This window comes from Notechis scutatus, chromosome 1 (assembly GCF_049901735.1).
Source record: "Notechis scutatus isolate UNSWTSFEM ecotype Mainland chromosome 1, rNotScu1.2, whole genome shotgun sequence".
NCBI classification, from domain to species: domain Eukaryota; kingdom Metazoa; phylum Chordata; class Lepidosauria; order Squamata; family Elapidae; genus Notechis; species Notechis scutatus.
The window spans coordinates 179,087,721-179,112,695 of NC_142009.1; the positions used below are offsets into that span (position 1 = coordinate 179,087,721).

At 36.9% G+C, this 24,975-nt stretch overlaps 1 protein-coding gene across 1 annotated transcript in view; it reads right to left on the reverse strand.

The window, feature by feature from the left end:
- Positions 1-866: 866 nt before the first annotated feature.
- The window catches only part of MYO1B (myosin IB), a 134,324-nt gene continuing 110,215 nt past the window's right edge, over positions 867-24,975 (reverse strand). The window contains 13 exon segments of the mRNA XM_087949548.1: positions 867-1,872; positions 6,301-6,428; positions 6,575-6,727; positions 7,195-7,327; positions 10,018-10,124; positions 13,220-13,354; positions 14,446-14,520; positions 16,487-16,573; positions 19,829-19,915; positions 20,198-20,284; positions 22,884-22,952; positions 23,609-23,758; positions 24,462-24,555. Of these exon segments, the coding sequence (XP_087805674.1) occupies positions 1,749-1,872; positions 6,301-6,428; positions 6,575-6,727; positions 7,195-7,327; positions 10,018-10,124; positions 13,220-13,354; positions 14,446-14,520; positions 16,487-16,573; positions 19,829-19,915; positions 20,198-20,284; positions 22,884-22,952; positions 23,609-23,758; positions 24,462-24,555 (1,429 nt within the window). The 3' untranslated portion in view covers positions 867-1,748.

Genomic DNA, 24,975 nt, shown 5'->3' on the forward strand with positions numbered 1-24,975 from the left:
CTGGCCACGCCCACTCCCGGTTTAGCAAAGGGGGAAAAAGTCCCAATATGTCACGTGATGTCATGAATTTGACACCCCTGGCCTAGACATAAGGCCAGCAACCATTCTTTATATGTTTTAGCCTACAGTCCCCTAAACTAAGATCCCTCTCACAGTCTTGTCCAATCTCATTCCATCAGTAAAAGTCATTTTCACATAAGGAGGAACTTACCCCTGTACTGATAGCTATATATCTGATATTTGATAAATATCTTAAGTGAAAGCCACAAATAATATTTGCTTCAAAGCTTCTTTTTATTTAAACTTGGGCTGTTTAGCATCACACTTCTTGGTAGTAATCTCTCCTTGAAGGCAAATTCTTAACCAGACTGAGAATACAACAGATCTAAAATCATTCTTACATGAACAATACAAAACACATTCAGCCATCTCCTTTAGCTAATGTCTACTGAAACACTTGAAAACAACATTCCAAAAACCAATGCTTTTGGCTAATTCTCCTGGCTCATACAATTCTTTTAAGATGCAACCGGTCCTTGGAAAGTTTAGAATGCAGTTCTTTATTGTAAAGTGCTTCTGTGCACACTTTACGCATCAGGCACACCAACTTATATAAAACCAGTTGAGATATAAAAATATGACAAGAGTACCAAATAGCACATTACAATTGTTTATCATTTAACATTAAATGTATATTTGTCCCCCCCAAGGATTATTTTCTTCAAAGTGATAACTGTAGTGTAGATCCAGGGAACAAACTTAGCGTACTGTGAAGCTAATGTCAGCCCTTTATAACAAGGCATACTCAGCATGTCCCAACCATTTTTATTACCTACAGATATTATTATAAATAATTTTCACAAGTTGTATGAATGTTTTATTGCACATGGTACAACATGTATTCGCACCCTTCATTCAACAAGTTTAAATTACTTACCCTCTGTTTTCCCATGCAGACAATGGCATGTTTTGGAATTATAGTTAAAAGTTATATTAAAAGTGGGAATAGGAGGAAGCACACAAAGCAAAAACCCTGTCTTGAGCTACATGGTTATTGTTACTCCTTCCTCTTGTAAAGTCATTAAAAGTTCTCAATTAGAAAATGCAGTACCACTGACTTTTTTCCACTGCAAAAAAAAAGATGTATTGCATATATGATCACACACATGTTCTGCTTTGCAGAATTAGAGTTTCCTGGCCTATGTTCCTTTAAAGATCATTTTACATATGGCTTAATGCTGTTTGCAATTAACAATATAGCTTTCAGTCTCAGAATCTGCCAGTTGCTCCTATGTTTCTTTTTGATTAATGCTTTGGACTGAATTTTACCATGGAAGAAATCCCAAGAAGAAGAAAAACGAGGGATCACCATCCAGCTATTCTGACAACCTAAACAGCTGGTAGGGCAGGGTTCTAATTTAAGATCAAGAATGGCCATAAAAGCCTGAGGGTTTGTAACATGCAGCATTAAGAAATTTAAAAAACAACAAAGGAATTAGAAAAAAAATTGCCTGTTCATATTATACTGTCGGAAACCAAAAAGTGTATATATCAACCAAAAGTTATCATATGAAAATTAAAAACGTGTGCCTTGAAAAGATTAGTTGCACCTTTTAGCAACAGCTTTCCAAAAAGCTCTTTGCCACTGCCAGAATAGAATGCTCTTCGCCATTCCACAAAATTCCCTCCCATGGATAAAATTGCACCATTGTAGGAACTGAGTCCATGTAAGGTATGGATGTGGATCATTATGGTACTGCAACTTCAAGAAGTCTGTTATTTTTTCGCTTGCAAGTGGGGATGCTGCCATTTTTCTGGATGCTTCGTACAAATTTTACACACACTTTGTCCTGCCTGAACTGAACCAGGAACCTGGAGAAAGCAAAAACACAGGGAGTAGTTAAGGAAGGTACCCACCACATTTAGGTGTAACAGCAAAGAAAAAAGGTGTTGTTGGCTCACAAATTCTCTTATATTAGTAATAAAATAGGAACTAATAGCACCTTGTGCCACAAGACAGGTAGCTTTTGACTTTACAACAAAAATTGGGACTGGGATTTTCACCACTAAGTGATTCAGTCATAAAGCAAACCCGAATTGATAAGTAACAGAAATTCCTGCAGGCTGCCATTAATTGAATTCCATGAACATTAGACAAGGCAAGTTCCTGTTGACTTCTTACAACTAAGTCTTCTGGGAGGTCAGTAGGAAGTTGCAAGTCCCTGGCTTTCAGGCAGGTAAGTGATTGTTGCTGGGAAGGGAGCAAAGAGGTGCAAGAGGTATGACTACAGGTGTAGAAGGGAGAGTGTACATGAAAGACACAGCATGAGTCAGAGAGGGTTAGGGAAGATATATGAGAGGCACCATGTGGGTCAGGGACTGTGCACAAGTGGCTGGTGAGAGCACAAAGAGGTTGGAAGTAGAGGAATGGGCAGGGGGAGACTTAGCCCAGTGATTTGCGATCTTCCCTGCTGGTTCCTCATTGACTTTCTAATGAAGCCAGCAGACAGGGTTGCAAATGGCGATTATGTGATTACAATCTGGTGTAAGAATGAATGGGTTGCCAAGCAACCGTGACCACAGGGGTGTTGGGATGGCTGGAACTCGGAGGACCAGCTGTAACCACTATTAATTCAGTGTGATCATAACTTGGGACAGTATCTGGTAGAGAATTACCTGTAGTTTTCTTTTTGCACACTTTGTTTTCAATTATTTTCCATAACCCCAAATTTGCCTGCACTAGAACCAATGCCATTGGGCAAAGTGAGATAGACAGAAGATCAGGATTAAAAGAATGAAAGCCAACATTTCCAAAAGTAGTAGAGAAAGGGAGTCAGGGAACATGTAAATGTTCTAATACACCTATCTAAGAAGCTGTGGAGTATGTAATCCACAAATTCTATGCCTAACCTGAAAAACATAAATCCTTAAGAACAAAAAAGAAATAAGAAGAGACATTTTCTCCTGTGATACTATGTAAGAGTATATATCTTATGTCTCTTCTAAGCTGATGTCTTTAAAAAATAGTTTTTCACTAACTGTAAACTTTCCTTAAAAAGAAATTCATATCCTCATGTAACCAGAGGCTCCTTCTAATGAATATTTGTTTTTACAAAAATTTCCTACATAAGCTCCCTCCATCCTCATTCCATTCAGAATGTTTGTTTTTAACAAAACAAGATAGGGCTGTAGCAAAAATCATAGCACACTCAGAGTGCACATGTTTCCACTTTAGCTCTGTCACGTCAGAGAAGTCCTCCACCCCACCGACTCTGTTCAAGACTGTTGCATTGCCCATATTCCCACTAGCAGAAGAGGAGCAGAGATTTTGAACAGGGTTGCCAGGAGAAAGCCTCATTACTCCCACCCACCCCTCACCAGCGCCCAGTGTATCCTGCTCTGGAGTGCTGCCTCCCATCACCATTAGATCATTGGTTTCCCTTCACCTCAAGTGACCCGCCATAAGATGGCTGGCCACACATAATCTAGCTTCTGATTTCCCACAATGACTAACTAAATGTCTCTTGGGAAGGCTAGCATCTGAGCAAATGATATCCAGAACATGCTGCTTTAGCTCTGGCAATGATACAGAAACATCTGTATTCGTAAGTTAATCATACAATTATGCTCCTTGGACTTGTCTAATCTCCACATCTTGCAATTAGGAATTTCACTGGTTAATTATGCTTATGTGGGAAAATACTTTGTTCTGCCAATCATTTTGCTGCTTTGGGGGAAAGTCCTAGCCATTTATTTTTGGCTTCTTACTGCAAGGGCTAAAAAGGCAACATTTTGTAGTGTTGCGATAAAGGTAAATTATGTTGTGGCGCCACATATGACTGATATTATAGTATTTTTTCTCATGTCCCACCTATCTATGGTAAGAAGAAAGAATGGATATGCACTTGGGGTGATGAACCTATTGAGTTGTTTCACAGGATTTAAGTTAAAACTAAAGCAAGAAAAAAGACAGATGCCATATTCTGTTTTCACTTTTGTGATTGGATCAAAAGCCTGGTGTATAGGAAATTCTACCATTGGTCAAAAACATCAACAAATCTGGTTTTTTTCTACATGCAGCAGAACAGTATTTTTCCTAACTTTGAAATGCAATTTTAAACTACTACTTTGAGATTTTAAATATTATCTCTTCCAAATGCATTATCTCCCCAAAATCTACTGGCTTACATATTCTCCTCTATAGAAAATAATACGAGATAATGTTTACATATCAGAGACAAATGTAAATTGCTGTTCCTCAGTTTCTTTTACTTCCCTCTGCAAAGATGTAGCCTGATGGTTCATAAGATTAGACTTAAATGCATGATCTGAAGGGAATACATAAAAGTGGAGCTATCATTTAACTTAAAAGATTGACTCCTACAGTTATCTATGTTTTTTTTTCTTTGTGAGTGCATTGTATTTATGTATAGCCTTTTCCACTGCACCGCAGCTGAAAACTAAATTCTAGGTCAGGGAACATGTTAATTATTTCTGTTTTGTTGTTTTTTATCTGTATCATGCTAAAAAGTGAAGCATGGGTAAAATTCTGCTGTATTTCATTTTTTGTCCATTATTTGAAGTATAATATTTCAGGTCTTTGAATACATAAGTCATTGGGAAGTTTAATCAATTAATTTCTCCCTTATTATGACATTAAAAACTAGCTGCCCCTCTGAATACCCATTGAGTATTTCAGCTCATGCCAAAGCAAGCTACATTTGTAGATCTCAGTATACTACAGCAATTTCCCCAAGAAAGTAATTATAACAATAAATTAAGGGAAAAGTGACACAATGCATTAGATTTTGTCATGATTACTTGGAGGGTTTGACTTTATCTTCCCTTATTGAAGACAAATTATTCATACAATAGAATCAACTACAAGTAATCCTTGAGTTACGACCACAATTGAGCCCCAAATTTATGTTGTTAAATGAAACATTTGTTAAGTGTGTTTTGCCCTATTTATGACCTTTTTTGCCACAGTTAAGTGAACACCCCAATTGGTTAATTAGTAACCCAGTTGAAGTGAATTTGGCTTCCCCATTGACTTTTCTTGTCAGAAGGTTGCAAAAGGGAATCCCATGACCCTGGGACAGAGCAACGGTCGTAAGCATGAACCAGTTGCCAGGCATTTGATCACATGACCATGGGGATGCTGCAAAGGTCGTAAGTCACATTTTTCAGTGAAAACTGGTGAAAAACGGTCCTAAGTCATATTTTTCAGTGCCACTATAACTTTGAAAGGTCACTAAATGAACTGTTGTAAGTCGGGGACTACCTGTATTTTTTTTTATACAGGTAATGAAGTACTGGGCAAAGCATGCTGGTGTGACTAAAGCATTTCTTAATAAAACATTTAAGCAGCTTTCTGCTTTGGGAAACTCACACAGCAGGCACAGATAGCCAAGGACAGCTTTCAAAGCATCACGAATGGATGCAACAACTTAACACTTCAAGGAGAGGGGCTTTGCTTGCACTAATACAAAAGGACCTCTTTTGAATGTTGGTAAGATGAAATTGGAGTTAAGGATTTCTAAAGGCTGTGTTAGGAAACATAAATGCACAAATAGCATGCATATTCTTATAGTACAAACTGTTAATGCAAATTACACAACTAAACCACAAGAGCACCATGTAGAGTAGGCCACAATATACTTAGTACTGAAGGTGGAGGTTTATTCTCCAAGCTTGTAGGTTGGTTTCTGAACATTTCATTACCTGGCTAGGTAACTTCTTCAGCGGAGTTTAGGGGATTCCCCTAAAGATGTTCGCCTGGTAACAAAACCAACCCACAAGTTTGGGGAACGAAACTTCACCCTCAGTCCTACACCCGAGCTACAGATATTTGCCACTATTGCATACTTAGTATTGCCAGAAAAGGGAATAAAAGGATAAAAAAGTTCCTTTGTTAAAACAATAGCTTTCAGTAAAGGGTAACACAATTGGCTATTGAATTTTCTACAGAGATAGACAACCTTTAACTCCCCTCTAAACTCCCATGCTGACTGGGAGATGCTGATGATGACAAAATCCAAAGTATTTGGAAAGCACAAGATTGCCCATCATGGTTTTCAATGCTAAGGAGACTAAACAGGAGAAATGGATGTATAGAAGAGGCTTTCCTTATATGATATCTATAATACTCCTACTTCTTTAGCTGTGTTTCCCTGACTTTTTAACAGCACTATGTTTTCACATTAAAGATGTTAATTTATTTTCAGATGGAATGCTCTTGTTACATGATTGGCTTTTTTTAAAATAGAAGCTATTTAAATGAGACGAATCCAAACATACTCATCAGATATGTCAATGCTGAGCTTCTGCTTGGTTTGGCTAAGCATTGTGCGGTAGAGCTTTGTGGCCATTTCAATCAGATGATCACTGCTGAACAGGAAATCACCCTTTCCAGCTGCTTCAGATCCCTAGAAAAGGCAATTAATCAAGGTATTAAAAAAAATCTATGGATCAAGTCTCTTGGATGCATAAAAGGTACCCTGTCCTCTTACTCTGTAAGATTAAAATTGCCAGTTCTTTATTACTATTGTCACTGATGTTATTTTATTCCTACCTCTTTGAGATGCACAGCAAAGAAACCATCACTTTGAGAGCTCATGGACACTTTAGTGACATCCCCCAAAGGAACCTCTGTCTTGATTTGGCCTGATTTCTGATCAGCAAGTAGGACATTATTTTTTGTAAGCAAGAAAATCCTAGCTGTGCACTGAAAAAGAATGAGAGTGATTACTTTCATGCAAATTCAAAAATATTAACTACCAATGTAATAATGCCTCTGTGCAAATATTTTAAAGATAACTAAAGAGGAAGATGATATAGTTCAGCAAATAAAGCTGGACTCTTATGTTTCCTGTCAAATAGGAATAAATTAGCTGGGTTATAGATTATTTTAAGGAAATAGCTATCCAGGAACAAGATGAATTATTAGGTGTGATTGCTGTTTACATGTTAACTATAGCACTCATGAAATCACCATACTAAGAAGAAAGAGAATTGCATATAACATTAAAAATATAAACTATTAAATGAAATAATTATTGCTATTCCTTCATTCTGGCAATCAAAACTCAAAGAATACAAGGTAACTATGAAGAACAAACCTCTATTGGATGTCTAAGTTTGGATAAAGTATTTTACATGTACCAATCTTTCCCTATGGAGAAATGATTTTACCTTTCCATTTGCTCTATTGACTTTGTTTACTACTTCAGCAATAATAATTTTTTCTTCAGCGGCATCTTTCAGTTTCTTGTACTTGGGGTTCTTACTGATTTCAAGATAAGCCCCCTGGAAAGGCTGTCCAACGCTTTAAGTAAAAGAAACATAAATATAATCAAAACTCAAATACACATGCAATACTGTAGATCTTCTTAACAAATCTTTGGCCTGCAGATCACAATTGCATGGCTGGATGGTTGGTAAGTTATTTTTGACTGTTTTCAAAAACCTAAACAGGGTTAGATGGCAGGTCACAAAGAAATATGGCTACAGTTAACTAGAGAAGCGGGGTAAATTCAATCAATTCCAAGTATGGAGTCCTTGGTGCTTCCTGAGCTTGGTTGTCTGCTTGTTGATACTTCATTACCCAACTAGATAACATTATCAATGCTGGAAATGTGCTCCCTGTTTATATGCAGTAGCTTGACCTATCATTGTTGATGGGGGTGTGGTTCCCCTCTCCTGGGAACTACTGTACCTCAGAGAAACAATAAAGGAACTACCAAGGAGAAAACCATATTTCCATCAACACTGGCAGGACAAGCTACTGTATATAAACAGAGAGAAAACTCCACACTCACCAGCACCGATGTTGCATAGTTGGATAATGAAACATCTGCAAACAAACAACCAAGCTTAGGACCAACCAAGGACTCCACAGCTCAATCCTGAGATACATATATTCTATTGGAATAAATTCCAAGCTCAACAGACTCTGGTTTTAAATTTTGAACCTGAACTGCAATAAACTGCAATGCTATGTTGTTAGATAAAGAAATTAAATGGTATTTTTTTTAGTAAAGGTAAATAAGTAATGGTATTTATTTTCTTAGCATGTAGTCCTTCTTCTATGGCAACCTTTCCTCAACCTTGACTGAAAATATAAGCTCTTGAGGTCCAGGTACTTTGGCTTAATTTCCATCAGCCTCAGCCAGTATGGCTAACGTCAAGCAATAATGGGAGTTATACTCCAAAACTCTGGAAGAACCTATAGAAAGTACCTATCCTAGAATACTAACAGACACTGGTTCATTTACCATCTCAAGCACTAAATTAACCTTAACTTGCAAAATATCATATTTCACATAACAATCATTTCTTATAAATTGCAAAACTCTTTCTCGTTATCTTTATCAATTAGATAATTTTGTTTCCAAATGAGGTAAAAGAATGTCAACAATGCACCAATTCCTTAAACAAAATCCACTGTCTGAATCAAAGAATGTTATCTTGGATTGATCCAAAAAACTGGAGACACGTTTTTGCCTGTTTTAAGAAACTGATAAGATAAAAACTGCCAGGCACTGTACAAAAACAAGTTTAAGACTGGGAAAGACCTGGTAGGAATGGGGAGGGCAGGCAATATATGGACAAGTCTTGCATTTCATATATATATAAAAAGAGGTTTAATATTTGATTTTCTTCACCATAATGCTGCACTGTTTGTTGCATCCTTATGAAAACTAGTGAAAGTAATGGATAAAGATTGGACAGTGGATGGTATCTGCATTGCTCAGGGCTGAGGTTGGAACTGTGATGGTCCAAGAGTTGAAATGGCTCATCTAGAGTTCCTGAAAGGCAACTGGTGGAAGGCGGGTGGAAGCTACAGACAATAGTCCTAGGAAGATTTGTCAGGCTACAGATCCAATAAAAAGAGATAGACTTTAACATCTTTATTCCCTGATTGAAATGCAATGAATAAAGAAGACGGCTCACCCATTGTGGCATGTTTCTTTGTGGATACAGCTGATCGTATTTGTGTATAACTGGAATCCAAATGGGCAGGGTTGGGGGTGAGGCAGATCGCTGCCTTGCAATGTTAACCTGAGGTTCTTATAGGAGTTGATGACATGGATACATGCTCTGCTACCTGTAGATCAGACTCATGCTCTACGTGCTACCTTTGGGCAGCCAGGTGGGATATGTATTACTAAGAGATGATTAATGCCCCTCTAAAGGAGAGCGAGAGGCTACCTGCCTTGAAAAAAGTGGTTCTGCAACATCTCTCGAAGAGGGTATCCTTCAATCTCACTGCACTGAAAAATTTCTAACCAGTCTCCAATTTTCCCTTTCTGGGGAATATTGTTGAGAAGATGGATACTACAAAGAAATTGTTTTTCTCTTCCCTTTCAGGCCTAGATATGGATGAAAACAACATTGGTCATCCTGGAGAAGGTCCTTAGAACATAAATGGGAAGTCTGTACCCATCTTAGGTCTTTGTGGTAGACCTTTCAGTGAATCCAATATCATCAACCACGGTATTTTTATGGACCTCATGAAAGATCAGGGGATCGGAGGCACTGTTTGGTGGTAGGATTCTGCTCCTACCTGAGTGGGCAGCTTAACATTTTTAAAATGTTAAAATGATAAGGCAGTCTATCAGCATCTTTACTCTCCAAACTGAAACTTGCTATCTTACCCACCGACATGAATTTAACCAAGCAAGAACATTAGATTAATTTTTATAGCATTTTTAACCTACAAAGCACCCACACTTATTAATTTAGTTCGCAGGCTTTTGTGGGCGCCTAACCACGTTAAATAGCAATGTTCCAACTATCAAAACATGGAAGAATTAGGTTATTAGAGTACTAATTAATTAATTTACTGTATATTCTCAAGGAAGGATGAGGATGATCTTTAAACTGGTAATTGCTTGAAAGTGGCAGTCTTTGCCAAAAAAAAAAAGAAGATGGATAGGAATTTCTGGCGAATTTCTTCCCAATGTGGGTGTACTTTGTTGCAACCTCAGCAAAGTTATCAGACTGGTTCATTACCTGGCTGGATATAAAGCTTTTCTGTCCTTGAAAAGTTCACTAGCTTCCAGTTTTTCTTCATAAATGAGCTTCTTCTGATCTGTAAACTGGTCCCTGTACTTTTTACACTGCAAATAAATTGCAAATGAATCACAACATGGAAATTGGCTTGCTTTTTTCCTATGCTTAAGATATATGTACCTCAGATGCTACCTATAAACATAGCATTCAACATAAACATCCGTTCTCAATTTACATTTACTGTTTCTCTTCTGTAATCCTTGTTTAGCGACTGCCCCGTTTAGCAGGCACTCACAAATATGACAGTGATGAAAAAGTCATTTTACAACCAATCCTTGCATTTACAACTTTCATAGGTCTTTAAAGTAAGGAAAAGTTGAGGTAAGATCATAGGCCCAGTCATTGTTTCTCTTAATGACTACTTTGCTTAACAACTGAGTTGCCTGCCCCAACGGTGGTTGCTAAATGAAGGCTACCTATACGTTTATCACAAAATTCACTAAAACATTATTTTTATGAATTTGCTGTTTTAAAACTAATGACTTTAATAACTTTCTTGATGTTGTGATAAGCCGGCAGCAGGTGCAGATGCTTGAGGAGAGCGATGACTCTGATGAGGGGCCAGGACCATCAGGGAGTGGACTGCTGCCTTCAGAGATTGTGTGGGTTGGCAGCAGTGACGAGGATGTTCCCGAGGAGCCTGTGCCAAGTGCACGTGCACGAAGAACTACTTGGAGGAAAGAACAATTACAGCAGCACAGGCGACTTGGGAGTAAGGCTGCAAGGTAATGGCCCCTCCCTGAAGAGGATAAAAGCCAGGTTTGGAAAAGCGTTCTTTGCAGACAGCAAAGAAGCTCTGAAACTCAACTGGTGGACATCTTAGTTCATGTTTGGAAAATTTTGTAAATTATTTCTTATCTCTGGGTTTTTGACAGCCTTGACAAACAACTTGGCAAGGCTCTTTCTTGTCGGAGCTAATTAGTGGAAAGCAGCCTTCAGAACAGAATTCGTTATTAAACCTTAAAAGGTAGGGGCTGCTGCCTTTGTCTGTGTTTGTTCTTTGGGAACCCAGTTGGGTCAGAACACTTGAATGGAATTTGTCTCCTTAAATACATACATGTTTGTGTGCTCACACAATCTCTCTCACTTCTTTCTTATATATAATTTTATTAAGAATATTGATTGCAACAGTAAAGTCTAAACCAGGGCTGTCAAACTTGTGGTGCACAGGCCGGATGTGTCACATGCTGGCCATGCCCCTACCTGGTTTAGCGAAGGGGAAGAAAGTTAAGATACGTCATGTGATGTCGCAATGATAACACAAGTATGACACCCCTGGTCTAAACCAAACTAATCTTCAAGAAAGAGAAGGTAATAGAAAACATAAAAGCTGCAAGGGGAAAGAAAACAATAAAGAGAAGGAATATAACATAAAAGAGAAAAGAAATACATAAAGAAGTAACTTCCAACTTTTACCATTTGTATAAACAAATTTAATAATTCTTCACTTCCCACCCCTGGTTCTGTGATTGAAAACAATTTTATCTTCATCCCATATCCCATCCTTTATCAATAACCAAATCCATAAAGCGTCATCTTTTCAGTCCTGGTGTAAGCAGAAATTCCATAAGGAATTGTCAAAACTAAAAACATATTTTGTTTGAACCTTGATCAAATAAACCAACTTTATATTCATCCCTTTGTCTTCTAATAGTCTTAATCTATATTTCATTCAAATATTCTCATAGAGTTTGATTATTCTTTATTTCATCTTTGCCCTATTGCACAGATAGGATTACATTTTTAATTTTTAGTCCCCTCTAGTGTCTAGTTTTTAAATCCTTAAATTACTTATCTCTGTTATGTCTTCCCCAAACCAAACAGATCTATTTCCCACCAGAAGCTATTTGCTCTGTAAAATTAATTCCAAAATTTGATTGTAAAAGTTTCAATATTCCAAATTTATCTGGAACATTAGTCTATTTATCACTTTCTAAATCAAAATCATATTTAACATTTTGCTGTTATTTCAAATTTTTAAAGCTCTTAGCCTTGTAATTAACTTTTCTTTTGTTCAGAGTTGATGATAAACTTAACCAAATGAAGACTTTTCAATCTTGTCATGCCAAGGATAAAAATAATTTTAAAATGAATTTTCCCAAAGTAATCAGAATGTAAGATTTGCAAACGTACTGTCCTTTAAAAGGTTCTGCTGCAGTTGCTAACAAGTTGGCTAACCACTCAGCATTCCTACCTGCAGAAAACTGTTGCTCTGTGGTGTCCTCACAAGAAGCAGTAGCCATCCAGAGCATATGTGGGTGATCTCTCATACTCTGCTTATCCATAGATTTTTCAAGGAACCGGTCTACTCACCAGTTCCTTGGTCTCTGATGCAATTGACAGATCTGCTTTCACGGAGCTGTTTTCAGTCCATTATAATTCCACTAGAAATCTATATATACACACACTTTTCTTGCCGACAGTATATAAATGTCATATTGCCTTCTGAGATTTATCAGTTTCGATCTTAACCTTTTTGAGGTCAGCCAAGATTGGCTAGGTGTCACCACTTGCTGTGACTTGGTAACATACATTAATATACAAATACATATGAAATATGCTTTGATAAAATGTATCTTAACAGGAAAATATGAGACTTGACAAATGAATTGGTTAATGTTTGATCAGGTACACTTTTCATTTTGGTTCCACTACATGTACCAATTAAACTTTATAATGTGTACCTTCTTCAGTAAAGGTGTGGGGGACAGACACTTCATTTCTAGTTTCAACTGATTTGTCTGGGGAATTCCACTTTTAACACATTGCATATGCCATATCACAGGTTGGACTTTGCTTGAATTATAGCAAGTAGCTCCAGATTTTTGTAAACAGGATTTAACAGTGACTTTGACTTACAACATTGATGGATATTCACATATTAAGATAAATGCCCCTTTCATAGAAACTGAGTAACAACAAGGCTGCATTTAATTATAGAATTGTGCCATTGAAAGAACTTTCTTTGTAGCCATTGAATTTTGTCCAATTTGGTAAAGAATTTTAATAGAAACAGAATACATGAACAAGATGAGAAACGTAACTTCTTGCATATTTTATTAGTGATTTTCGGCTTTTATGCTTAGGTTATTAATAAAAGTACAACCAAAATAAATAATTAATTCCAGAATTATATTATTACCCTCCACAAGTGGAATATCCTCTTCAGTTCCTTATGAGTTAAATCCAAAAACAGGTAAGGCCTTGCTGGCCAGTTTTTGTCTATTGGTGATAAAGAAGGCATCTTATTCTTCATTTCCAAAAAGTATTTTTGAATCTAGGTTAAAAAAAAATAGAAAAAGCATTTTATTTTCTCAAAAAGTCTTCATTGTAATCATTGCAAATTTATTTATTTGTAAGGCACCAAACCTCTCTTAATGGAGTTGTATCTTTAAAGCCCTACATAGCCCGGATCAGATTACCTATGGAAACCATTCTCATCCCATAACTCAACCTATTCTCCCTGGTCAGGTAAGGAAGGTATGTTGCAGATCCTGTTAGCCAAGGAATTCTGATTGGTGGGGTTTGGGGAAGGGAATCCTCGCGCATGGAACATTCCCCCCCCCGCCCAGAGATGAGATGGGCCCCCACTCTCCTGGCCTTCCAGAAAGGCATGAAAGCATGGCTCTGCAATCTTGGCTAGGGCTGACATATGGGGCTGATTAGCTCCCTGAAAGCCCTCCCTCTGCCTTTTGATTAATTTTTAACATTGCCTGCCTCTTAAATTTTATATACTGTTTTTTTATGTCCTGTGAGAAAGATAGGCGGTTTAAAAATTTGATAAAATAAAAAAAAAAAACTTCAAGCGGTTGCAGAAGCTGGAACAAAGATATGGCAGAAAAGTCTTTTGCTAATACAGATGGGAAGTCTAAAACAATCCTAAATTTCCAGTTATATCAGTTTCCTGGTATAAATATTCTGCTCAAAGAATAGAAATAATTATTTATACCGGGGAGAAAAAGTACTCATTTTTGGCAATACTATCTCTCCTTTTCATTTGCAGGCCTTACAGAAAATTAAGTGAATTGGAGACTATTTGCTGGGTTTCAATTAGAAAGCTCCAGGGGATTTGATTTCCTTCTAAACCAAGGGATGTCACTTTAAGCAGCAGATGCAAAAATAAAAGCAGGACAATCGTATTAAAAAAACCCTTAGAGGTAGAGATGTTAAAAATGAAAGTCATGATAATTCTTTGGTTTTACAAAAGAGTACCTTTTTCCTGTGGCAAAAACAATTCTGGTATTTCACTCTGGTTTTTTATGTATTATAAAAACAGTGGCATTTCAAACTTTCTTTCAGCTTTTTGCTCATACTGTAAAGTAAAATCTTGATACAACTGTAATAGTGTTACACAAGCAAAATACTTACAATTTTTTGAAGGATAAATTCATAAATTTTCCTTCCAGCGTTGGCTCGGAAAAATTTCCTGTACTCTCTACGAACCTGGTTAAGTTAAAATCTCAGAATAAACAGATAGCTTTTTTGCAGGGGTAGGGGTGAGGGTGAGACTATTCTAACACATAGACATTACAGGTAGTCTTCAATTTATGACTAGTTGTTTAATGACAACTTTTTCTAGCAGTAGAGCTACAAAACGAAAAAGAAATAATATCATACAACAGTTTCTCCCACAACATGATTCTGAATCAATTTGTGAATTCTTTCATAAGAATTTAGGCAATATACAATTTGATTTTAAATTTATCTGTCTGGAAAACACAACTTTTAGGATATAGTACTGTATAAATATATTAGCTATTCATGTAAATTAGAAACTTTTTTCAAAATTAAGAAAACCGGACTCTAGTGTCACTTTAAATCAGGACTGGTTCTAATTTTGAGAGTCTTGTATTATGGGATACAATTTCTCCCCCAAGTACAGCCACTTAGAGATTCAGCAGCTATGCTCTTATTGATTTGGGAGTGCAACTGCACGTCTGACATTTCCCACAACTACAACTTTGGTTTTTCAGTATGAAAACAACGCATTTACACTATGGACTAATGGTTTTTTTTAAAAGAAAGTATTAAGTGTTCAAAAAAGAGTCCCTTATATTATCTTGACTTTTCTTTTTCTTTAAAAAAGAGCAGAGATGCTAGAAAGGAGAAGGATTTTGTTATTTTCCATACCTTGTAATGGGGAAGTTGCTAGCAACAGAATATTATTATTCTTGACACTTGTCAGTTCAAATTCCCCATTCATTTCAATATGGTATATCAGTTTAATGTAATTGCAAACAAACCCATATTAGAAGGAAATAAAATGCCAAAAGAGAATATGCTGTGTGATTGTTAAGGGTTATGTTATGTATAATTTTCAAAAATTATTTTGAAAAGTTTCTGAATATTTGAAAATTGCTTGGATCTATACTGAATCCACTATGGCTGGGCAGAGTTTATAAATTCAATTATCATAAAGAAAAAAGAAACAGCAATTGAGAGCACCACACAACAACACAATGAAAGGGAGGAACCTGAAGTGAAATAATGGCCAATTCCTGAAGAGGCACAATAGAAGTTAAGTTAAATCATTATTAACCTTTCCAAAAATTCAATGACAGAACACTGGAAAAGTCTTGGAAAGCAATGGTGCTCCTATTATCAAGTACATAAAAGGATTTGTACTACATGTATGTTTCACTGACAAGAAGTGTTGAGTAGGGGTCCACACTTTTCATGGCATCAGAAACTTAACGGAATGGATAGTGCAGCAGCAGTGCTTTTAAATATACAACTGATTTCTAGGAAAGTTTGAATTAGGCTGCAGCAGGAGGTTATTTCGGTTCAATTGGGTTTCGAACAAACAATATCTCATCTGAGTTTCAAAAAGCTTCCATAAAAAGACTGATGCATTTGTAGGTCCTAGTCATCTTTTGACAGGTTGCATATGTGGAGAATCAGACAAATCCAACCAATAAGCATAGAAATGGGTGCTTTAATCTAGTAACCTCTAACTTGGACTAACGTATTTACCTTCTATGTTTTCTTCAAATACACCCCCTTCCCCTCCTTTAAATGCTACTGGTGGAAAGACAGCCTCCTGCAGAAATCACTACTGTTCACCACAGATTAGTTTGAAGTAGATCCATTTGAAGACATCTTTCAGGATTTATGTGATTTAACACAACTAAGAACTCTGAAAGTCATTTCGATATACAATCCAAACTTCTGTAGAGCAAGACTCCACCCCGAATTTGTGGTAATAATGTAGAGACATATACATACAACTTATAAATGTCTGGTTAAAAACATACAAGACTGTTTTTGAAGGTCACAGAAGAAAAACAGTTCCCTTAGAGATCATGCTTGTTACAGCCCATAGCCCCAGAAGTTTATTACGTGTTAGTAGATAGATAGATGCCACGCTTTATTATTATTACTAACGTAAGGGAGTTGTTTAAGAGAGTACCTTTAGTCCAAGCCAGTAAGCCCATATGACTGCCACAGCATGCTTACGCCTAGCCTCCTCCTTCAAGCGTTTCAACTCCCTTCGAGCCTAAAATGTTTAGATAGTGAATCACAGAGACAGCCTGATGCAGAAAGAACCATGATGAGAAAGAGAATGCTCCCCCTGACAGAACAGCTGATTTCGGAAGATGAAAGAGCAATAGGCAACCCATGGAACCCAGCGTGCCAGTGTGAAGATTGGGTGGAAAGCTGCTTCCCCAAGGCATACCTGAAGAATAAGTGGCAGACATTCCCTGTAGTAGCATTCTCATAGGGCATTTGCAAAAGGGTGAATAGTGGAAAACCTTTTCCCAACAGGAAATTAATTCAGACTAAAATATTAGAAACCAGCTTATTTATTCCATGGCAAGTATCTGAAGGAAACCATCTTAGAGCACACACATTAACCTTCTTTCATTTCATTTTATTCGATATCAATGCATTTTTCTCAAAGGAGGAGGTGGTGTAGTCACAAAAGATATTCAGTGAATACCACATCTCAGCTATAATATTTTCGGTGTATAACAGCAATGGAATAAACCTTTAAAAAAAAGTATCTGTTTTCTCTTTAGGGTTTTCTGTTACTCTTGTTATTTTATTTATTTATAAACATTTATTTATTTGTCATATTTATACTTCAGTAAAAATGTGGAGAACAGATGTCTGCCGTTACCAGCAACAACAGACGTAGCCAGGCACCTACAACTTTGAAATGTTGGTTTGTCTATAAGAGATTTGCCTTGCAAATTTTGCTGTTTGAAAGATCTCAGTGTAAAGCATAACCTATTGTTTAAATCTACCGTGTCATTCCAGTGTATTTTGAATAGAAAAAAATACAGCATTTCCAAATTCTATCATCATTCTGTATTTATCTTACAGAGTAACCTTTTAAAAGTTTACTGTTTTCTTTCATGAGCTTTTAAAACAGTCAGATGGTACAATAAAAGAGTGCAGTTGATCATTAATAGGTTTAAGTTAGGGGTTCTTCCTATTCAAGATATTTTATAAAAAGGATAAAAGCATTGCTAATTGTTATGATGTAGGGGATACAATCCCCAAATAATATAATATCTGCATTTTCTCATAATAAAGGATTGGTTGTTACCAACTTCATTTGCTTTAGATAACAAATGCTCAAATATTTCAGTCAAATCATCAAATCAGCACAACCATATGTGTGAAATTCCCATTATCATTAAATGTACCAGCTCCGTCCAAAGAAAAGCTCTCTTATTTCTTAATATCAATGCTAATTATTTTAACAATACTTCAACTATCTGTACGATTTGTAATAAATCTCTGCAATTCTCTAACTCAAATGTGAAAGCTATATATATATTTGCTATATGTCACCACTGAAGCCTCAAATAAAATGAAGTATTACACTAAATAATATCTGCAGCAAATTATCAGAACGCAGATAGCTTTAACTTCCATTAATATTGCTTCTTTAGTTTAATAGAAATAGCATTTTACATCAAACATCACTTTCTATAAGTTCTATGTGAAGAAAGGTGAATATACTTTGATGCAGCCAGTACTTTGGGCTCTGGGAGTAATGTGATTTGTTCACTAAAAAGGAAGCTACTCGCTGTGGTAGCCGAATTTTTCATGGTTGAATGAATAGCACACATTTCTGCTTTCATACCAATCACTAAAAAGTCAACTTGCAAAGGAGGTGCTGCTCACCTTTTTTACAGTACTGGCCAGAGCTTTTGAAGAGTGCAAGGGCCATTGACCCAGAGGAGGCATTAAGCTAGGTGGCTTAGGCATGGACTGCAGCATTGCCTGTGATGCTCAGTGTAGACATCTAACTCAAAGAAACTTTCAGCAGATGCTGAGAGGGCTCCAAGCTAGCCATTCTGATGTACAACATAGGCAACTGAACAGCATTTATTGAGGCCATCCATTCAGCAAGGCTTTCAATACATGCCATAGACAATTCATGCTAGCCACTTCAGTGCACATCATGTGGAATCTCACAGCTTTTGTGGAAGCTGCCTAGCCTGGTAGCCCTTGGTAGTACTGGAGTACTGCAGGAGAAGGCTTCATCAAAGCAAAATATCCCTTTGAAGCTTCATAGAGCCTGTGGTTAATACTAAACCACACCTATATAAGTTGTCCTCAACTTATGGCCACAACTGAGCCTGGAATTTGGGTTGTAATTCATAACATTCATTAAGCAAGGCACCTATGTGATTGCCTCACTTAATGATTACAGTTTGAGCTCTCTCAATTGTGGTTGTTAAGCAACTATGTGAGGTCTAACATGTTGAATGAAATGATAGCATCTAAAGTTCTCCATTCTCCAATACCAACATGTAATATTTCCATGGTATTCTTGCTAAAAGCAACAATTTAGCTCTGCCATCATTTCCTATGTACTTCCCCCAAATATGAGCACAAATCTTGCAAACTCTCCAAAGGTAAGAACACTTTCCATGTTACATTGCTTGACTTCCAGTGGTTATCACATGGAGTGGGGGGTGAGAAACCTTCCTGTGTGGAATATGTGATGTTTACAGGAATATTAACAGACTGCATTTTGTCACTAATTCTACATTTTGGCTGCAACTTGATAAATGGATAATCCTTAAGATACGAGCTGATGTGTATGACATTTGGAAAAAGCTAAATACTGTGGCAATCAGTACCAGAAAATTGTTATCTACACTGGGAATGATTTTAATCATAATATCCCAACCCTTAATATGACACATAGCTTCATATACTAAGTTACAAAGTCCTGAACTGGGTCTTTAATTAGGACTGGTAGATTTCCTGGCTCACATGCCACATAGCTGTTGATCATATTCTCCAATAAAAATATACATGTAATAAAAAATTATACCACAGTATTTTGTGTGGATTGAAAAAAACCCCATTTCTTAGATATTAAGATGCAATTAGAATATAGGGACATTATGAAATTAATTAATGCAGTTACATTTCATCATAGCGCCTTAGTTTTGGAACCTATACAAATATTATTGCATGGGCATTCTGCTAAACATTATTGGAAACATTTCAGTTTAGTAAAATACATTTTAGAGCCACTAGTCTAATCATTTTCTGGCTTAATAAACAAGCAATTAGTGCTATCTATAAATTGGCATGCTTGGAATTTTTTTTTAGTAGGGATGGTTTTCAAGTTAAGCTGGGAGGAGGTTAGAGTAGGGGTTACCAGCAATCAGGTGCTCAAGTGTGATAGCTTAGTAAAAATGATTATGAATCCTTTTTACTAATTAATGGGTAGGCAATTTGGGTAAGGAAGGGAGGGGCACATGACACTTGCATGTAGTACCTTTAATCCAAGCCAGTAAGCCCAAATAACTGCAATAGCAAGTTTATTCCTAGCCTCCTCCTTCAGTCGCCTCAGTTCCCTTCGCGCCTGTGATGCATTTGAAAATGAATTACAGAACATTCTGAGAGAGAAAAGGCTTGCTTCAATTTCCCAATAGAATGAAGAAGTGAAAGAGAAAGACGAAAGACGGTATCAATGTAGAACCTTCATTAGCTAGATTGAAATTTGTTAAAAAGTACAATTCAAAAGAGGTCAAATCCAAATGAGGTAACTTAAGCAGCTGGAAAAAAAAAATTTCTCTGGTCTATCTAGAACAACTTTTGTACCATGAGGTTAATAGGAAACAAACGCCTTTCTGCTTATTCTTACCTGAGCTCCGTGCCAATAGGCTGCAATGGTTGTAACAGCTTCTTCACAGCGTTTCTGGTGCTTCAGTTCACGAAGCAGCTTTCGAGCCTGTGAAGCAAAACCCCATGACCTCAAGTTAGCATTTAAAAATCCAGTTGCACAAACAATATGGAGTAAGGATGTGTTCACACATTCACCCCATATCTCTAAAGCAGGGTTGTCAAACTTGATTTCACTGAGGGCCGCATCAGGGTTGTTTTTTACCTCGGACGCATCAGGGTTGTTTTTTACCTCGGATGGACAGCTGGATGTCACTCATGTTGGAGGGACACTTTTGGTAGCCAAATGCTAAGGCAGCACTTCCCTGAGACCCTCATCACCCTCATTATAATCTCTTTCCTTCCTTCCTTCCTTCCTTCCTTCCTTCCTTCCTTCCTTCCTTCCTTCCTTCCTTCCTTCCTTCCTTCCTTCCTTCCTTCCTTCCTTCCTTCCCTCCCTCTTCTTTTTCCTTCCCTCTTCATTCTCCTTCCTTTTTGTGCCCCCTTTCCTTATTTTTCCTTCCTTGCTCTCTTCCCATCTTCCCTTCTTTTTCTTTGTCTTTCCTCTTTCCCTTTCTCCGTTCCTGTCCCTTCTTGAATGCTCAAATGCAAAAGGGGAAACATTTCTCCTTTTATTTTGTTTTTAGTTTGTTTTGCTAGCCCTCTGCCAGCAAAAATGAAGCTCGGAGGGGCGTGTTTTCAGCCACAACGGCCTCCCGCAGCCCTGTGGCAGTGAAAATGGAGCACACGCCTCCCGAGTTCCATTTTCACTGGCAGAGGGCTGCAGGAGGTTATCACGGCCAAAAATGCAGGACCCAAGCTCCATTTTCACTGGCAGAGGCACTGCAGGCGGATCCTTTGTTGTTTCCAGGCTGGCCTCACGGGCTAGATCTAAGCACCCCATGAGCCTTGAGTCTGACACCCCTGCTCTAAAGAGTTATAAAGGCTTCATCACTATTTTATCTAAACCCAACAATTCTATGCCATTCTGTTTAGTGTCCCAACATGCAAGGTTAAAAAATATTAAAATTGTTCAAAACTTTTAAAACTAGAGCTGGGGGGCGAGGGGAGATATAATTTTTGTTTCCTAAGAGTTATTACCAGTACTTAAGTAGGACTGGTGCCTAAACTAGCTTTTCTAGACTCATCAAATTCTGCTGCTGACATGGAATTTTAACCCACAACCACTCATGTTTTAAAAACAATAAGTAGATGCAAGCAACGCAGATTATACCAAGACTTTAAATGAGAATGAAAAAAAGGGGGGGGAGAAGCAGGTTATTTTAAGCATAATAATTCCAACCACAGTCCATAAACTACATTTTATTTAATTAGTTTTGCACTTAGATTCTTTTGGCACATAAACGTGGACAGGCTATTTAACCACTGAGGCTAGAATTAAAATTGGCATGGCATAGTCGGCATTTCTATAACCCTACCACTGATTGCCTAGTGCCAAATCAGCCATTTAACCCAAGAAGCTGCTTTGACAATTGAGGTGCACTAAGAGGAAATTGTGTCTAGTGGGAAACATTAATTATACTTTTGTGGGGTAGGTGCTGCTGCCTTCAAGTCAGGCTTGACACCTAGCAACTGCCTGGACATGTTCATGGAGTTTTCTTGGCACATTTTCACAGGTGGCTTGTCCGTTCCATCTTCCTAGGGCTGACACAAAGGGACTTGCTTAAAGTTTCCCATTTTGTTTCTGTATCTAAGGCAGGACTAGAACCCAGATTTTTCTGTTCCAAATCCAGCACTTTAACTGCTAGATGAAACTAGCATTCATATTTATTTAACTAAGGATAAGGGAGGTGGTGGCAGAGTATCTTATAGAAAAATAAATATTTCTGTTTCCGATAAAATATAACTGGTTGATATTATGCCTCCATGCTCCCCAGTAACATAATTTTAAGATTTTAAAGAAAAGGGGAAAAACAAGAAAGTCCAGTTGCCTTTTGAAAAAGCACCTCTGGGACCAGCATGATCTGGATGACTGAGAATCTCCTTAGACATGATACTATCAGGATAATCTTTTTGTAGCCAGGAGATGTATTTTTCTCTTTTAAGGACAAAATAGCCATGGAAAACATGGAATACAGTTAGGAAGTGGATCTCCAGGAGGTAGGGGTGCATTCCAGAGGAGCAAGAGGCAAGTCATGTGAGAGAAAGAGGGTGAAGACAGCCCCTTCCTAATAGTTCACAGAGTATAGGGTAAATTCATACAGTAGAATCCTCAGTCTGGCAAGATTTTGTTTATAGGTGTGAAACAATGAATTCAGCTTGGAAGAATCACCACGTTTCATTCTTGGTTTGGGGCCTGATGCATTCACTTAGGAGCAAATAAAAACGATTTGGCAAGTTTTGGGAGTGGCTAGTAGACATTTTAAAACTCAGTTCTACCTGCACTTAACACACTAAGTTTAGCACTTTTTCTTGTAAGCGAAAGTTCATGCTACAAAAAAAAAATTAATCCAGATTTTTTTTTACGCCAAATTTCTCTGGGGTTAATTTGAAGAATGCACTATGGTAAGAAATATGGCCGGGAGCTACCTCAGCCCAAGAATGGTCTACTCCTTGATATTGGGGTATCTCACTCAAATGCCTATATTGAACTCATACAGTGAAAAAAAAGAAAAGAAAAATCTACTGAAGCAAATCTCTAAACTCACTTTCCATCCTCTGATGTAAGACTGTACAATGATGGCAGAGCGCTTGATCTGCTGGTACTTCTTTTGTTGCTGTATTAAAAAAAAAAAGTATGTGCATATAGAAACATGTGTTGAGTTTTAAAATACTGTGTTACTAAATAAACCACACACTTTTTCATTTGGTCTTTATGCTATCTAAGAAAGTATACAGAGCACATTACAACAAACAATGCCTTCAATGGTTTTATTGTGACATATATTTTATGGGACTAGAAACATGAAAATAATTATATGGTCATTAATTAGCATGATTAATAACTAAATAAGAGGCATATAAATCATATTTTAATTAACAATGGTTTTGTTGTAGCTGCAGTGAGAAACAGTTTTTTCCATTACTTCAGACTTTCTATTTACAAGCTTAAAAGCTGCTGCTTCCCAAACATATTTCCTAGCAATAACACATACGCAACTAATTTGTTTACTTTTCAAATTAAAATCAAAGTGTTATTTTTAAGCAAGAGAAAAGATCTACAGTGAGCTATTACTTAAGCAACTGTCTTATAATTATTAAATTATAACAGTGCCTTAATCTATCAAACTCCAAATCAGAGTATCCAAGCTGATGTGCATTTTGACTGTCAATTACTCTTCTATTTTGTTGGACATGTTAGCATTTTTTTAAATTGCTGTGATCCACACTGAAGGTGCAGAAATAAAACCTAACAAATAAAATCCCATCTTACCGCATATTTTCTATACCAGGCGGAAATCACAATCTGACTTTTTTTCATGAGAAGGAAATATGTGCGGCACTTCCAGCCCCTGTAAATTTTTTGGATTAATGTAGCCAAACCTTCAAGACGTTGCTTTCTTAGGTCTTCTAATTTGAAGAGCTACACAGATTTGGGAAAGACAAAAGGAACATAAAAATAAAAATCAATACATATTTACAATAAAAATACTATGTTTTCTAAAGAAAGCTAGATTGGTGTGGTGTCTAAAATATCAGGTCTCAATGTACTAATTCCTTTGGTTCAATAATGGTACTCAGTAGATGACTTTAGAATTTATACGTTTTTTAGTCTGATCTATTTTAGACCTGGTTTATGGAAGGAACAGAGAGAATTTCATAATTTCAGACTGTAGATGGAGTGAATCACATTTAATTTTAATTTTTATTACTGTTGTTGTAGACAATTGTCCTTATAGAACAAGCTAGGATGCAATTCACTTTCTAATATGCTAGTTTTTAATCTGATATGATTTTCAAGGAGTCTGCAGAAAATACTAAAATGGTTGCCTCTCTCTCTCTCTCGGGGTGAGGGAGACAGAGACAGACATAAGCAATATCTGTCTCTTTATGCTGGCCTGAAGTTCAAGTCCTAGCAAATCAAGTTTTGAGGAACATGAAACTATATTTTTATGCTACGATAAAAATAATACTGCTCCATTAACCACCATCTTGTTTTTACCCCAAACTAATTTCCCTTTCATTGCTTAAATCAAATTAAAACTCTAGCCTCCGAAATGAAATAAAAAAGAGGGCAACTTTTATTCAAATAATTTGTCTAAATTGAGAAATTTTGCTTCACGTACGGTTCTTGGATTGCGGATGAATATTTTTGATCTACCCAAGGAGTACTCTTCTTCAGGGACTTCCAGCTCATTAAAAAGGACCTCAACCCCAATTCTAAAAGGCAAACAAACAAAATGCAACATCTTCGTCAAAAAATAGTCTCTCATATGCTAAGCTTGCATATTATCCAGCACTTTATGAAAAGATAGCTTTACAATATAAACACTTTTTAAAAATTAGCCAAGAATGTTTATATGTTAGGTTTTTTAAAAAAATGTCTAACTATGAAAATGGGAACCACTGAATAGACATTATGGTGATAATGATTGAGACTTAGATTTTTTTAGACATATGGTTTTCTTGGCAGTCCAGGATTTTTTTTTATTTCCCAGTTAGTCTCTTACCCAAGCACTAACCAGACCCAACTTTGTGATTAACAAAGGTAGGCTAGGTGCTACCACTTGTGTTTGTTTATATTCTATTGAAATATATATTTTAGAGCAAGCTAATATAGGTATAAAGTACTGTTGAGCA